This window comes from Agelaius tricolor, unplaced genomic scaffold (assembly GCF_023055355.1).
Source record: "Agelaius tricolor isolate 1412-34295 unplaced genomic scaffold, bAgeTri1.0.p SCAF_2, whole genome shotgun sequence".
Taxonomy (NCBI): Eukaryota; Metazoa; Chordata; class Aves; order Passeriformes; family Icteridae; genus Agelaius; species Agelaius tricolor.
In genome coordinates this window covers 12,953,370-12,966,702 of record NW_027269262.1, presented here as the reverse complement: position 1 = coordinate 12,966,702, position 13,333 = coordinate 12,953,370, and the positions used below count along the sequence as shown (strand labels likewise).

General features: G+C 40.8%; 1 protein-coding gene across 1 annotated transcript; it reads left to right on the top strand.

Annotated features, from left to right (window-relative positions):
- The first annotated feature begins 761 nt into the window (after nt 1–761).
- On the top strand, nt 762–13,314 carry LOC139602847 (heterochromatin-associated protein MENT-like). Its single transcript, XM_071453030.1, has 8 exons — nt 762–822; nt 2,309–2,484; nt 3,544–3,630; nt 5,249–5,386; nt 7,332–7,449; nt 8,199–8,341; nt 11,289–11,456; nt 12,335–13,314. The coding sequence occupies exons 2-8, from the start codon at nt 2,317–2,319 to the stop codon at nt 12,734–12,736; spliced, it is 1,224 nt and encodes a 407-aa protein (XP_071309131.1). The 5' UTR covers nt 762–822; nt 2,309–2,316; the 3' UTR covers nt 12,737–13,314.
- The last annotated feature ends 19 nt before the right edge of the window (nt 13,315–13,333 follow it).

Sequence of the window (13,333 nt, the reverse complement as noted above, 5' to 3'; positions counted from 1 at the left end):
GTAGCTTTTCAGCTTTTGGTGGATGATTCATAATCACTAAGTCCACCAGAAAGGGATAATGAGCTCAGTACAATGCAGGGCCTGTAGGTATCTAAAGCACCTTCGCTGACTTTGCTAGGACCACAAGTCTTTCAAAACAACATCTACCAGTTCAAATGAGCCCAGAACTCACACTTATTTCATCACCTATTTTAGGTGACTGTGTAAATACCTTCTGAACTTCCTTTGTGATGTGTTTTCTTTAAAAAAAAGAGCAAAAGTGCAAAATATCCTTGTACAAAAGAAGGGCTTTATGTGGCCTGAGGTCTACAAGTATTTAGATGCCTCAAATTTAACCAGAGGATCAATGAGATTAACAGTCTATTTCAATATTCCCTTTTAGCCATAGCTTTGAGATCAATTACTGTTTATTTCCCCAGCTGGTAGAGTATAGAGAAAAGGAAGCTGTAAAATCATTTCACCGCATCTGTTGGCAATGCAGTGTGGTTGAATTATTTTCTGCAATTCCTACTTTTTTTGCAGGCCAACTCCAAGGTTGTGGAGGACACCTGTAGGGAACTGGAATACTGGCCTTCATGTTCCAGGACATACATGCTCTAGCAGGGACCTTGAATTGAAGAGGTCTCTTAAGTTCTGAAAGCAGGTGATAGAGTGGAGAACTAGGAATAAATGAGGGAACATGCACATTTAATACCAGAAGAGGATGTAGATAGAAAAGGGAGGTGCAAATATTTCTACATTTCCAAAAGGACTCATTGCCCCACAGACTGCCACAGACCCTGACTGAAGACAGATCTTAACTCTTTTCTCTCAGGATTTCAGGTAATTAGATATTCCTATCAAAATAACTAGCTTTAATTGAAAGTCTTAAAAACTCACTTAAAATTCTTTGGAATGGAGTTGTTAAATGATGGCACAAAAGTCATTCAGAGGAAGGGAGCATTTATTTTTTTACCATGAAGTGTAGTCCTTAGGAAAGCTCTCTGTTGAGGCACAGTAAACAGAATGCAAACCGGGGCTGGGCAAAACCTTCAGAGCCTGGGAGGGCAGAAAGTTTCCTGACCTGTAGAAAGGCTGCCTTAATCACCAGAGACCATCAGCATCTCCATGAACAGCAGTAGGATATGTGATTTGAAGGACCTAAAAATGCTTAGGTGCGAGTAGGCTGCATAGTATTCACCTCTGAAGCACTCCTGGGAATGCTTCAAAGCTGTTGCAGAGCTCTAGGAAGCTTTGAAAACAGAACTTGAGGACCTCAGAGGCTCCAGGCATCTTGGACACTTCATGGGATCAGCCTCCTTTGAGGACTGCAGTTTTTGATTCAACCACACAAATTGTGGGTGAAGATGGATTTAAATGCCCAGTTGCTGTTGTTGGTCTAATGCTTAAATTATACTTGATGCCATCTTACGCTGACTTTACCAAATGTTTTATTAGTCTTTATTCTGATGAAGACAATAGAAATGTCTGAGTTTGTCCTAATATTTATCAAAGTGTTATATGGACCAAAAAATGCTAATAGGATGCACAGGTTTATTCCAGAACCATGTATGAAAAATCAATTTAATCCTGGGGTTGTGGTTATTTGTTTTCTTTGGTTCTGTCCTGAAAAAACATACCTAAGAAAAGAAGAAGAAGAGGGATGGAAAATATGCTGGATAAACCAGCAGGAAACCAGAGAAAATTTGTTGTTGGTTAAAAGAGGAACGATTTGGGGTTGTATGTAAGATAAAAGAATTTTCTTGAAAAACATAAATTAGCAAATCCAGACACAGCATCTAAATATGGGTTTATCTACACTAAGAACATATAATAATCTGTATCTCTCTAGTAGCCTTCAGGATATATCTGGATGTAGTGAATCACCTGAATTCAACTTTTTTCAGCAGAAAATAACTGTACAGGAAGTTTAAACAAATAGAAAAAATCCTAAAGTAGCATGGTGAGAAATTATTCTGTTTCAGTCTCTCAGAATCAAATAATAGCTCTATAAAAATAAGGGAAAGAGCAAATAAGTTTTTGAAGCAAGTATAAACTCTGATAACATTTCTAGCTAAAATTGAACTCAGCTGATGAAAACCAAACAAACCTGGCAAGGACACTGCAAGTGATGAGGAAGGAAAAAATAGTACAGGTCTTAGAAAGAACCTGCTAGCTGACTGTACTTGGTCTCTGTGCAGTATTTTACCCAGGGATACCTTCAGACTGTTTTTGAGAGGTGCAGGCAATCTCCCACTGGCAGCTTTGTATTTTTAAAAAGAAGTGAAGGAGTGGTCACCAACCCCTCTCTGATACTTGTTTGTCTCAGGTGTACCAATGGAATCTCTCTCAGTGTCAACCAACAGCTTCACTCTGGACCTTTACAAAAAGCTGAATGAAACTTCCAAAGGCCAAAACATTTTCTTTTCTCCTTGGAGTATTGCAACTGCTCTTGCCATGGTCCACTTGGGTGCAAAAGGTGACACTGCAAGCCAGATGGCTGAGGTAAGCTCTGAAATTAGCCATGTACCACCTTCAGGGGGTTCCTACATAAATTGCGCTGTTATTCTACCTATGCAGAACAGCAAGGAACAACATGGGAGGACAGTGATCTGCAATGCTGACAGCATGAGTAGGGATATTTTCTGTACCAACATTATGGAAGCTCACTTCCACTTTATTTCCATGATCTCTGCTCTTCACCAACTCTACATTTAGCTTACACTTACAGTTCACAGAGCATTACAAGTGATCTGCCAAGGAGCAGTTATCAACATTTAGAGGCTATTCTTGGTCTTGCTTGGAGTTCCCTGTTCCATTTTAACTGCCTTATGAACAGAATAATTAAAATAACATAATGCCCAAAAAGTAATGAGGACACACCTTTATTAAAAAAATTAATATGGGACTATGATATCCTAGAGAAAGGAAATCTGGAGACAATCTCTTGAGCAAGATATCACTGCTTCTAGATCTCAGCTGGTTCTGGCAGGAGTATATCTGCTTTCTCATACTGCACACAGTAAAGCAAGCTCTCCTGGACATGTGTTTGGCTTCACAGGAGAGGCAGAAATCTTTATTTGTGACATAGCATAGTTAGTCCATAAAAATAATAAGGCTTCAACAAATAATGGAGATATGTGAGTACTGGAAATATCAGAGAGCCATAGAATATACTGAGTTGTAAGGCACCCATGAGGATCATTGAGTCCAACTCATGGCGCTGCACAGGAGTCACACCATGTGCCTGGGAGTGTTGTCCAAAAGCTTATTGAACTCTGCCAGGTCTGGTGCTGTGGCCACCTTCTTGGGGAGCCTGTTCCAGTCAAAATACTGATCTATTATTAAGCAGTCCATGTGGCCAAAATCTATCTAGTAATGATACAGTTACAGAGATTTAATCAATGTCCTCAATAACATATAATTGTCCTCAATAACTTCAACAGGCTATCATTGGGTACGGCTGGTGGATTACCATAGAAAACTAAGATATTTACAACTCTTGGGCATATTAATCTCAAACAAACAAGCTGTCTTTATGAACATTTACCATCATCATCACAGGTTCTTCATTTTAACCCGACTGCAAGAGAAGAAGGATCAGCTGAAACAACAAGGCCTTCTCCTGCAAGACCAAAGAAAAGAAAGATGGTATTTATTACAACAAAAGATTCTGATATAAAAATCTCTGAGAACGGGATAAGTCCAATGCAACCACTGCTTTTAGGCTTTTAACATCTCCTTGTTTTCAGTCTATTATCTACTGTCTCGGTTCAGTAAGAACTATATAGAAAAAAAGTGAACAAGGAAGAAATATGGCTGTAAAGTTTATTAATTCAGTCTTTCAAAAGCAGAACTGAAACACTAACAGCACTTTGCCCATAATACTGTATCACTTGGTTTTAGCTGGGCTGTGGAAAGCTCAAAAAATCATTGGTCCTAATATGCTTTGGACAATTTCATTTCTTATCCCCTTTGGGATGGTTGGGATATTTTTTCTGTAGTGATAATCAACCACTGCCTTCTCGCCTGTCTCCAGCCCTACCCAATAAAGTCCCCTCCTCCTTTTGTATGCACAGACACATCAGGCAGACAAAATTCCCCTTTAAGGTAGCGTGTGTTGACTCATCCTTGCTCATCAGCTCCCCAGAGGCTTGCCAGCAGGACAAATGGCCCAGATCTTTTTCAACAAGTTAACTCCCTAATCAATGAAAAGTATTAAACTCAATCAAGCCATGTTTTTTTCAGCATAGAAACTAAAAGAGAGCTGAAAAAAAATTAAATTAGATTAACTTCAAATAAAAGGGCAAGGGGATTATATCATTCTCTCCCTTCATGGTGTGAGATGGTTCTTCAAGATGAATCACTGCACTCACATTCATTTTAGCAACTCACTGACTTCATAAATTGTACCAAAGTCTATCCAATCATTTCCTTCAGATATTTTCCCCTATTGCCTCTTTGTTCTGGTCCCATCCCATTGAAAAAAAAACAGCCTCTGCTATCCTGTGTCCTCTGGCTACCAAACTCTTTCCCAGGTGTCCTTCCTGGCAGCCCACATCTCAGCATGAGTGGGAAAAGATCACAGCAAAGAATGACAGATGAATCACCCTGAGTCAGTGGCAGAGACTCTTGGTGTCTCATGTGCAGGGCACTGTACAGGACACGGGGGAGGACAATGCATCCAGGCAGCTGGTGGGGAGCAGCTGGCAGGTAGCAGCTCATTCCTCCATTTGCAAAGCAACAGCTGGAAACAGCTGGCCAGCAACCTCATCCTCCCTAAAACCATCAACACTGACATCCAAAACAAGCTCTCTCCAAAATCCAAATAGCAACAGAAAACATCCACGTGAAACAGGAAAATTTGAATATTGGCAAGTCCGTGCCCTGACATTAGTTTCTGTGAGGGTAGAACACCTTCTCAAAGGCTGCCAGGATGCATTGATGGATCATTGTGAAACTGAAAGGTCTTCTGAAACTGAAAATCAGGCTTGAAAATGACAAAAATGAGGAGATTCAGCTTCCTTGGTGCACCATCATATGATGCCCCCAAATGCCTACAAAGCACTGCAGAAATAAATCATTCTACCCTACATGTAGAATCCCATTTATCTAGTTATACACAGTGCTGCAAACATATAACATTCTCAAAAAAGTTTCATTCCCTGAAACTCCTTTTTAATTAAAAAAACATGAACAATTTAAATAAAGCAGGTGTATCAGACAAAAAAAATAAAACCCCTCCATATTAATTGTGTCTCTTTCCAAGGATCCTGAGCACGAGGGAGCAGAAAACATCCACTCTGGCTTCAAAAAGCTCCTGTGTGACATCAACAAACGCAAAAGCACTTACTTGCTGAAGAGTGCCAACCGACTGTATGAAGAAAAGACCTACCCATTACTGCCTGTGAGTTGAACATCTTTATGTGGGAATATGCTGACATGAAGAGTGATTATCAATAGAGATGATAAAAAACTTCCAAATGATAGCACTGGGGTGTGAGTGAGAATATGATGACAGCCATAGAGGGCAGGAGAGAGTTTGGATAGGCAAGAGGTCCATCTGTTTTCAGCAGTGGGCAATAGTTTGGCAAGTGCATGGGAAAACTCTGTAGTGATTCTTCTCCAGAATCTGCTGCGGCCACCAACTGACCTGCAGCTCAGGGACTTCTTGAGCCAGAGGGCATGTCTACTCCAGTGACCCTGATGAGCTGTTGTTTTAGGACTTTGCACATTTGTCTTCTGAATCTACTTCAGCCCCCAGCACCAGGATTTCCACAGCTGAGCTATACACTGCAGGAAGCCCCTGTGCTTTCTGAGCTTGCTGCCTGTTGGCTCATCTCTGTTCTGAAGGACATTTCTCCACTTCTCTGGTCACCCTTATCTCCTGTGTCTGTATTTTTTATACTGTAGCATTTCTGAGACTGGAGAGGCCACAGCTGCATTGCAAGCTCAGACAGTGGACACACCATAGTATTATAAAGTGCCACTATAGTAATTTCTCTTTTGTTGCCTACTCTTTCCTTCATATTTCCAAAATTTTTATTTGCATTTTTGGCCATGATTAGGTAGGTTTTTTTTTTCATGCACCTCTCCATTACAGCTTCAATAACTCATTCCTAAACCGTAACAATTGACTTCCTATATTTTAGCACTTTACCAGATCACCGATAAATATGTTAATATATATATTTTAATGTAAACATCTAAACTTTGGTTTTATAGAAAAAATACTGTAGCAAAGATGCCAATACACATACTGCTGTGGTACTCCAGCAGTAATAACCCTTCATTGTGAATGTATTTTCCTCCTCCTCTTGGTTTCTAGTCTTTTAAACAAATGAGACATATCTCTGTAGTCCCAGGGATGCTCAGCCTTTGCTGACAACTCCTACAAAATGCATTTTGGTAACCCAAAAAGACTGTAATGGCTCAGCCCTTTTACCCACATACTTCCTAATGCCCTCAGAAAGCTCCAGCAGATTTGAGATTTTTTCCTATAACAAAATGTTCTCCAATAAGTCATGTTAACCCATATACCTAATATTCCCATTCTATTCATTTGCCCCACACCGACTCATGAGTTTGTAATCATCTGTATCTCTGAAATCTTTTCAAGACTGATGTTGTAGTAATCATCTTCCAGGTCTCTGGAAGGGGGTTTTTAATGAGATTACTGTTCTTTGATTTTGGAGTTTGTTTGGTTTCCTGAGTAATCAGCAATTTGTCTTTCTGAATGTGTATTGCTCATTTTCTCCATAATCTCATGTACATTTGCTTTACAGAGAATCGAGGGAATTTCCTGCTAGGAATCTCCATGAATGATTTCACAGCAGACAGCAATGGAAACGTTAATTCTGCTTTTCTGCTATGACTTTATTCTACCAGAACATTCCTTTTATTGTCCTCATAAATTTTTGGCAGGTTCCTCACCTTTGAAGCAAACTAAAAGCCTTTGTTTAACTTTATATGAGACTATTCTTCCATCTTGTACTGAAAACTACTTTGTAAATCAGGAAAAAAAAAGTATTTAAATTATATCAAAATGTCATTTTGAGAAATTTAAAAAATGTAAAGGTTTCATGGATATTTCAAAACTAAAAATTTCCACCTTTGATTTCAAACACAAAAATTTGAAGTATCAGTCTCCTTGAGACTGAAGTTTGATCAATCCCTACTTAATATTTAGAATAGAATGTAACAGGTCTTATTATAAAGGTTACTGCATGTAAACCAAGTTTTCTTAAATTATGTATTAGCAGAATGTATAATTTGTTAAACTGATTGTAACTAATATTTTTATAACTCAAGTTTAACTAAATAACTACACGTTCTTTAATCCTATTTTTCAGAAGTTTTTACAACTCATCACAAGCTATTACAATGCAAAGCCACAAGCTGTAAACTTTAAGAGAGCTGCAGAACAAGTCAGAGCACAGATCAATTCATGGGTAGAAAATAAAACTGAGAGTAAGTATCACTCTGATGGCTTTTTTTTCTTGTCTAACTTTCAAATATTTTGCATTTCCATATTAATTGCTCTTGCAGCCAAGAATCCATAAAAGGTGGAAACTTGGCAGGGAGGTGATGAGTAAAGTACAGCTAAATAGTCTGAAGTATGCCTCTCTCCAGCCTAAGTGCTACTCCTTACAAGGTCCTTCCCTCAATTCTTTATGCTGTAGCCCCCTCTGAATCATTGCTGTTCAAAGGCCTGCACAGGTACATACACACAACGATTAGTGAGGGTTTTACTTCTGCATTCTTCAGCTGCTTGCAACCAACTTCACAGAACATCCAGGCTATTCTGCTTTACCCACTTTCCAATGCCATTTACTACCAAAATTCCAATAAATATTTTTTTTTTAAAAAACACAGAGAATTCATAGAATGGTTTAGGTTGGTAGGGACCTTAAGGATCATCTCATTCCAAGCCCCCTGCCATGGACAGGGACATCTTCCACCAGACCAGGTTGCTCAAAGTCCGATCCAACCTGGCCTTGAACATTTCCAGGATGAGGCACCCACAACTTCTCTGGACAAAGGATACAGAGATACTTCAAAAGGTCATTTTTACCATATGTACAAGATAAATACATATTAAAAAAGCATCCCAAAATGCAAACACTTTTGAAAGAGAGGTAGGCACAGACAAGGAACAATTAAAATTGGCAAGTTGCGCAGTCACCCTGGAATAACTGTCTCTTTCTCTGATTTTGAAGGGAAAATACAGAGTCTGCTGCCTGCAGGATCACTCCATTCTCGCACTGTGATGGTCTTAGTAAATGCCATTTATTTCAAAGGAAAGTGGGAGAAGAAATTTCTGGAGAAAAATACTTCTGAGATGCCCTTCAGAATAAGCAAGGTAAATTCCTTGTCAATATGCCTGTTGTCCTATGTCAATATGTCTATTACTGAGGAGAAAATACTTCACCTGTATTTCATATCCCACTGCCACACTACTTATTGCTGACAAAGTGCTATGAACTCAGGGAGAATACCAACTGTGAAAAGAACTCAGCATTGTCTTGTTTATGCATATCCATGAAATCTGGATTTTTTTATTTATAACTCCTCAGTATCAAAATACTTAGGAACAGTTAAAGTTAATTTTTTAAAAAAGGTAAGCTAAGCAAAGTAAGTTAAGAAAAGTAGCTTAAGGACAAGAAGAAATTTCTCTAAGTACCATTTCCAAATGGGGCCAGGTTGCTTTGGAGAGCAATGTTTACACACCTAGGGCTCACTTCTGTTCTCGGGACCCTGAGATTATGTGATCTAATCCAGCTGTTCTTCCCACACGTACCCTGGGTGTTGCACCAAACCTCACAGGGAATTTTCATGGGGTTTGTCATTTTAGCTGAGTGTGTGAGGGTGATCTATTCCAAAGATCTATTCATTGAGCTAACAGTTTTTAAATGATCATGCACTGACAATTCCCAGTAGCTGACAGCACGCATATTTTTAGACTGTGTCAAAAGCAAGCAAAACTATTTGTCAATGGAAACAAACATTTTGTTTGACATAGATTAAGGGTGCAAATACCTTTTGTATGCCAGGCAGTGTGAAGCAATTGATGTGACTGTGTACTCAAAACCTACTACACTACGTGTGCAGTTTTAGGATCTGTCACAGCAGAGGGCTGTGGTGGGTGACCCTGGCCACCCACCAGGTGGCCACTGAGCCTCCCTATCACTGCCCCTTGTCAACAGGATAGGGGGAGAAAAATAGGATGAAAAGGTCACACATGGGTCAGGGAAAGAACAGGGAGAGAATTTACCAATTGCCATCACAGGCAGGAACAGGTTCAACTTCAATAAATTAATTTACTGCCAATTCTCAAAGTAAGTTAGCAAAGTAAACCAAGCATAAAGTGCCTCCCCCCCACCCACCCTTCCTCCCAGGCTCAACCTCACTTACAACTCACCTGTACCCCAAAGCAGTGCAGGGGACCAGGAATGGGCTAATGTTGTAGTCAGCTCATTGCACGTTGTTTCTACAGCTCCTTCCTCCTCACACTTTTCCTCTGCTCAAGTGTGGGGTCCTGTTTTTATCTTATTGTAAAAGTCCTATACCTTCTCAGTGATTGCTCGCAGACAGCTCCTCACAGCACTGAGTCCTTCTTCTTCACAGCACAGCCAACAAACTCCAACTCTCTCCTCACCCAGCTAACCCACTCTTTTGTGGCACTCTTCTTCTCATTGGACACAGCTGTGGCCTATTAAGGGCAGGCCTGTTCCTAATCTTTGGTGATTAGTACAGCTGCAACTCCTCAGGTGTGAGACTACCTTCTGCACTATCTTTATTTTCTTACATTCTATAGCCCCACCAGGTCCTATCTATTCAAAGTCCTTCACATTCAATGAGGGTCCTTTCCATTGTCTGCAGTTTTGCAAGAACTGCTCCAGTGTGAGTCCACTGCAGGGTCACAGGTGATGCCAGAAAAAGGCTGCTCTCCACAGCATGACAGGTCCTGCCAGGAGCTTGCTCCAGCATGGGATCTCCAGGGGTTGCAGGGTGGATATTTGCACCACCATTGTTTTCACCATGGGCTGCAGGGGAATCTCAGCTCCAGGGCCTGGAGCACCTTCCCCACCTTCTTCCTCACTGACCTAGGCATCTTCAGGGCAGTTTCTCCCACATCATCTCACTCAGCTGTCCCAGTTCCTTTTGTGCAGCAGTTTTTACTCTTTCATAAACATGTAATCACAGAGGCACTATCAATGTCACTGACTGGCTCAGATTTGGACAGTAGCAGGTCTGTCCTGGAGCCAGCTGAAACTGGCTCTGCCTGACAGAGGCATCTTCTGAGGTCTCCTCACAGACGCCATCCCTGCAGCTTCCTCACTACCATGCAAACCAAATATATTGGTGCCAGAAAGGGTTTAATTCACAGGGTGAATAGCAAGGCCTGCAAAGAGAGATAATTATCAAAGCTTAATCTTTATTTTAAATTTAGAAATATGTCGGGTCCGGCTGTCTGTCTCTGCCCCGACACGGGTAGAGTGGTTCTTTGGTGGGCGCGATGCAAAGGACGAGTCTGGACTCTTCAGCTTTCGGTCTTCAGGTTGTTTATTATTTCTTATCTACAAAAATTTTCTGTCTGCCCAACAGAGGTCTGATCTGCAGGCAGTCACAGGCACTCTCTGACCACCCACGGGGCGGTCATGTCTTTTTATACTAAAACCTACGTATACAATATTTACCTTTATTTCCCAATGCTTTTCGCCCATGTTGGCAAGTGCACCTTCACCAGAAACCAATCTCTAAGTGCCAACATCATCACAGGAGATGGAGGACAAGAAGAAGAAAGAAGAAGGACAAGACACGCCCTGATCCCTCCATCTTGTCTCCATGACCCCCCTGTACCAAAAACCTTAAAGTCTATATCTCACCCTCTAAATGTGTCTCTTTTACACCTTTTACTCTAAAGTGATTCTCTTGTCCTCAGACTCTTGTTACTTCTGTGGATGGATCAAAATCAAGCCACCAAGCACTCTTGGCAACATTCCAGGGTTTTCGAGACCCCCAAGGGTTCTCCTGGCATCTCTGGACATCGGGAACGATGTGCTGAGATCCCACAGAAATACATTACATGGGATTCAGTTAATAGGTATTTAGCTTGTGTGTTTATACTAATTTTTATAAAGATCTCAAAGACTTTGAAAAGAGGGTGTATGTGATTCTGTCAAAAGAAAAGGGTCCTGGTATCCAGATGCTGCTGAATCTTGTACTTGTTTTCAGTTCAATGAAGCAAGTAAATTTTATCATCCTTTTAATGTGTAAGGTAATTTTTATGTCTGAATTTTTTCCAGACCAAGACTAAACCTGTACACATGATGTTTTTGAAAGATACATTTTTCATACTCCATGAAACCACCATGAAATTCAGAATCATTGAGCTGCCATATGTGGAAAATGAACTCAGCATGTTCCTTCTCCTTCCTGATGACATCAATGATAACACTACTGGCCTGGAGCTGGTAAAGCTGACCTACTGTTGCATCACATACACTATGAAACAGCAACAGAAACAAATGAAAACAGTGAGGAAGAACAAGCTTCAAAATAACAGTAGAACATTTCTGATGTACTCGTACTTTGTTTCAGAAACTGTAACACCATGATTTTCAGCTTAGGATTCAGGACATGCGGTAACTTTGCAAACGTAGTGCATCTAAAACCTATGTCCACATAACAGTTTTAGACTATTTTGTATCCTCTTTACTATCACCAGTATAGCATAGGGAAAGCAAGGATCATCTCTGAATCACCATGCCCTAGAGTTATCTTCTCCTGAGGGCTGTATTAATGAATTTTTATGTCATTTTCAGTCTAGATTTCCAGCTGATGGATGGTTTGCGGTGGAGTTTCTCAAACTAAGTGCTGACTACCCTGACCCAGAAGGTGCCCACAACAACTCATGACTACGCCAGGATCATTTTCAGATTCTAAACAGAGCAGAGCAAATACTTTTATTTGTACCTTAGTTCCCATGCATCCCATTTATTTATCACTACTAAGAAAAAATTTATCCATATACACACACATCAAGCACCTATTATTATTGTTATAAGTAATACACTGCAAAAAAAGCAATGTTCTTCACACCAGGGAAAAAAATGATAAACTACTCTGAGGCTTCAGGCCTACACCTCCCCACCTTTAAAAAAGTAAACAGGAATATAAGTCACTCAGCACTTTGTCAGATCATGCCCTGTAAATATGATGCATGTTCCATCTGTAGTCACTGCTGGTAGCTGGGTCTTGCTTTACATGTTCTTGATGAGCAATAAGACACTGGTCTGTGCATGTCTTTGTCCTTCACATTCCAATTGCTTTCTTCCTCAACTCATTGCAGGTGGAAAGAGAGCTGACATATGAGAAACTGTCTGAATGGACCAAATCAGACAATATGATGAAGGCTGAAGTGGATCTATACCTGCCCAAGTTGAAGCTGGAAGAAAACTATGACCTTAAATCCCCTCTGAGCAGCATGGGGATACGAAATGCTTTTGACCCAGGTCAGGCTGATTTCACAGGGATGTCAGTGAAGAAGGATCTTTTCATCTCACAGGTTATTCACAAAGCTTTTGTGGAGGTCAATGAAGAAGGTACGGAGGCAGCAGCTGCCACAGGTGTCTTGATGATGAGATCAAGAGTCCCAACAATGACTTTCAAAGCAGACCACCCTTTTATCTTCTTTATCAGACACAACAAATCACAAACCATCCTCTTCTTTGGCAGGTTTTGCTCACCCTAGTCAGTGAGTCCTGCAGAGCAGGAGATGCTTGCTTGCTAGCACAGAGGCAAACCCCAAACCTGAGGCTTTCTGTTACCAGGGGAGCAGGACTTGAACCCCTTCCTCATTAGACCACACACTCTGGTGCCTGAGGGACAGCTTCTCCAATGACTCCTTCCTAAGCTGAAGGGACAACCATGGCAGTGCCATGGGGAGTGTGCAATGCCTTGCACCCACAGAGCAATCCTAGCTATCATTTGGATCAGGCCATCATGCGTAGCTCTGCCCTTATCACTTTATATCACCATGGCATTTCTATCTCTCCCACTCACAGCACTGTGCACAAATATATTTTGCCTAATTATGAGGGCCACTTATCCTGATGTGGTCCTAGTATGTACCCCCAGCCTGCAGCAATCAGACCCAGCTCCTGCTTTTTAGCCCTAGAGTTAATACTGGAGGCAGATCCTCCCAACCTTCACCCTGTGGACATCCCCTTGCTTTCCTTCCACATTTCAGCTGCAAGTCTTCATAAGCCCCCAATAACCCTCATGTTGCTCCACAGATTCCTTTTAATAAAATTAAAAAAAAAAAATACAGCTTTCTTAGGGCTATTTG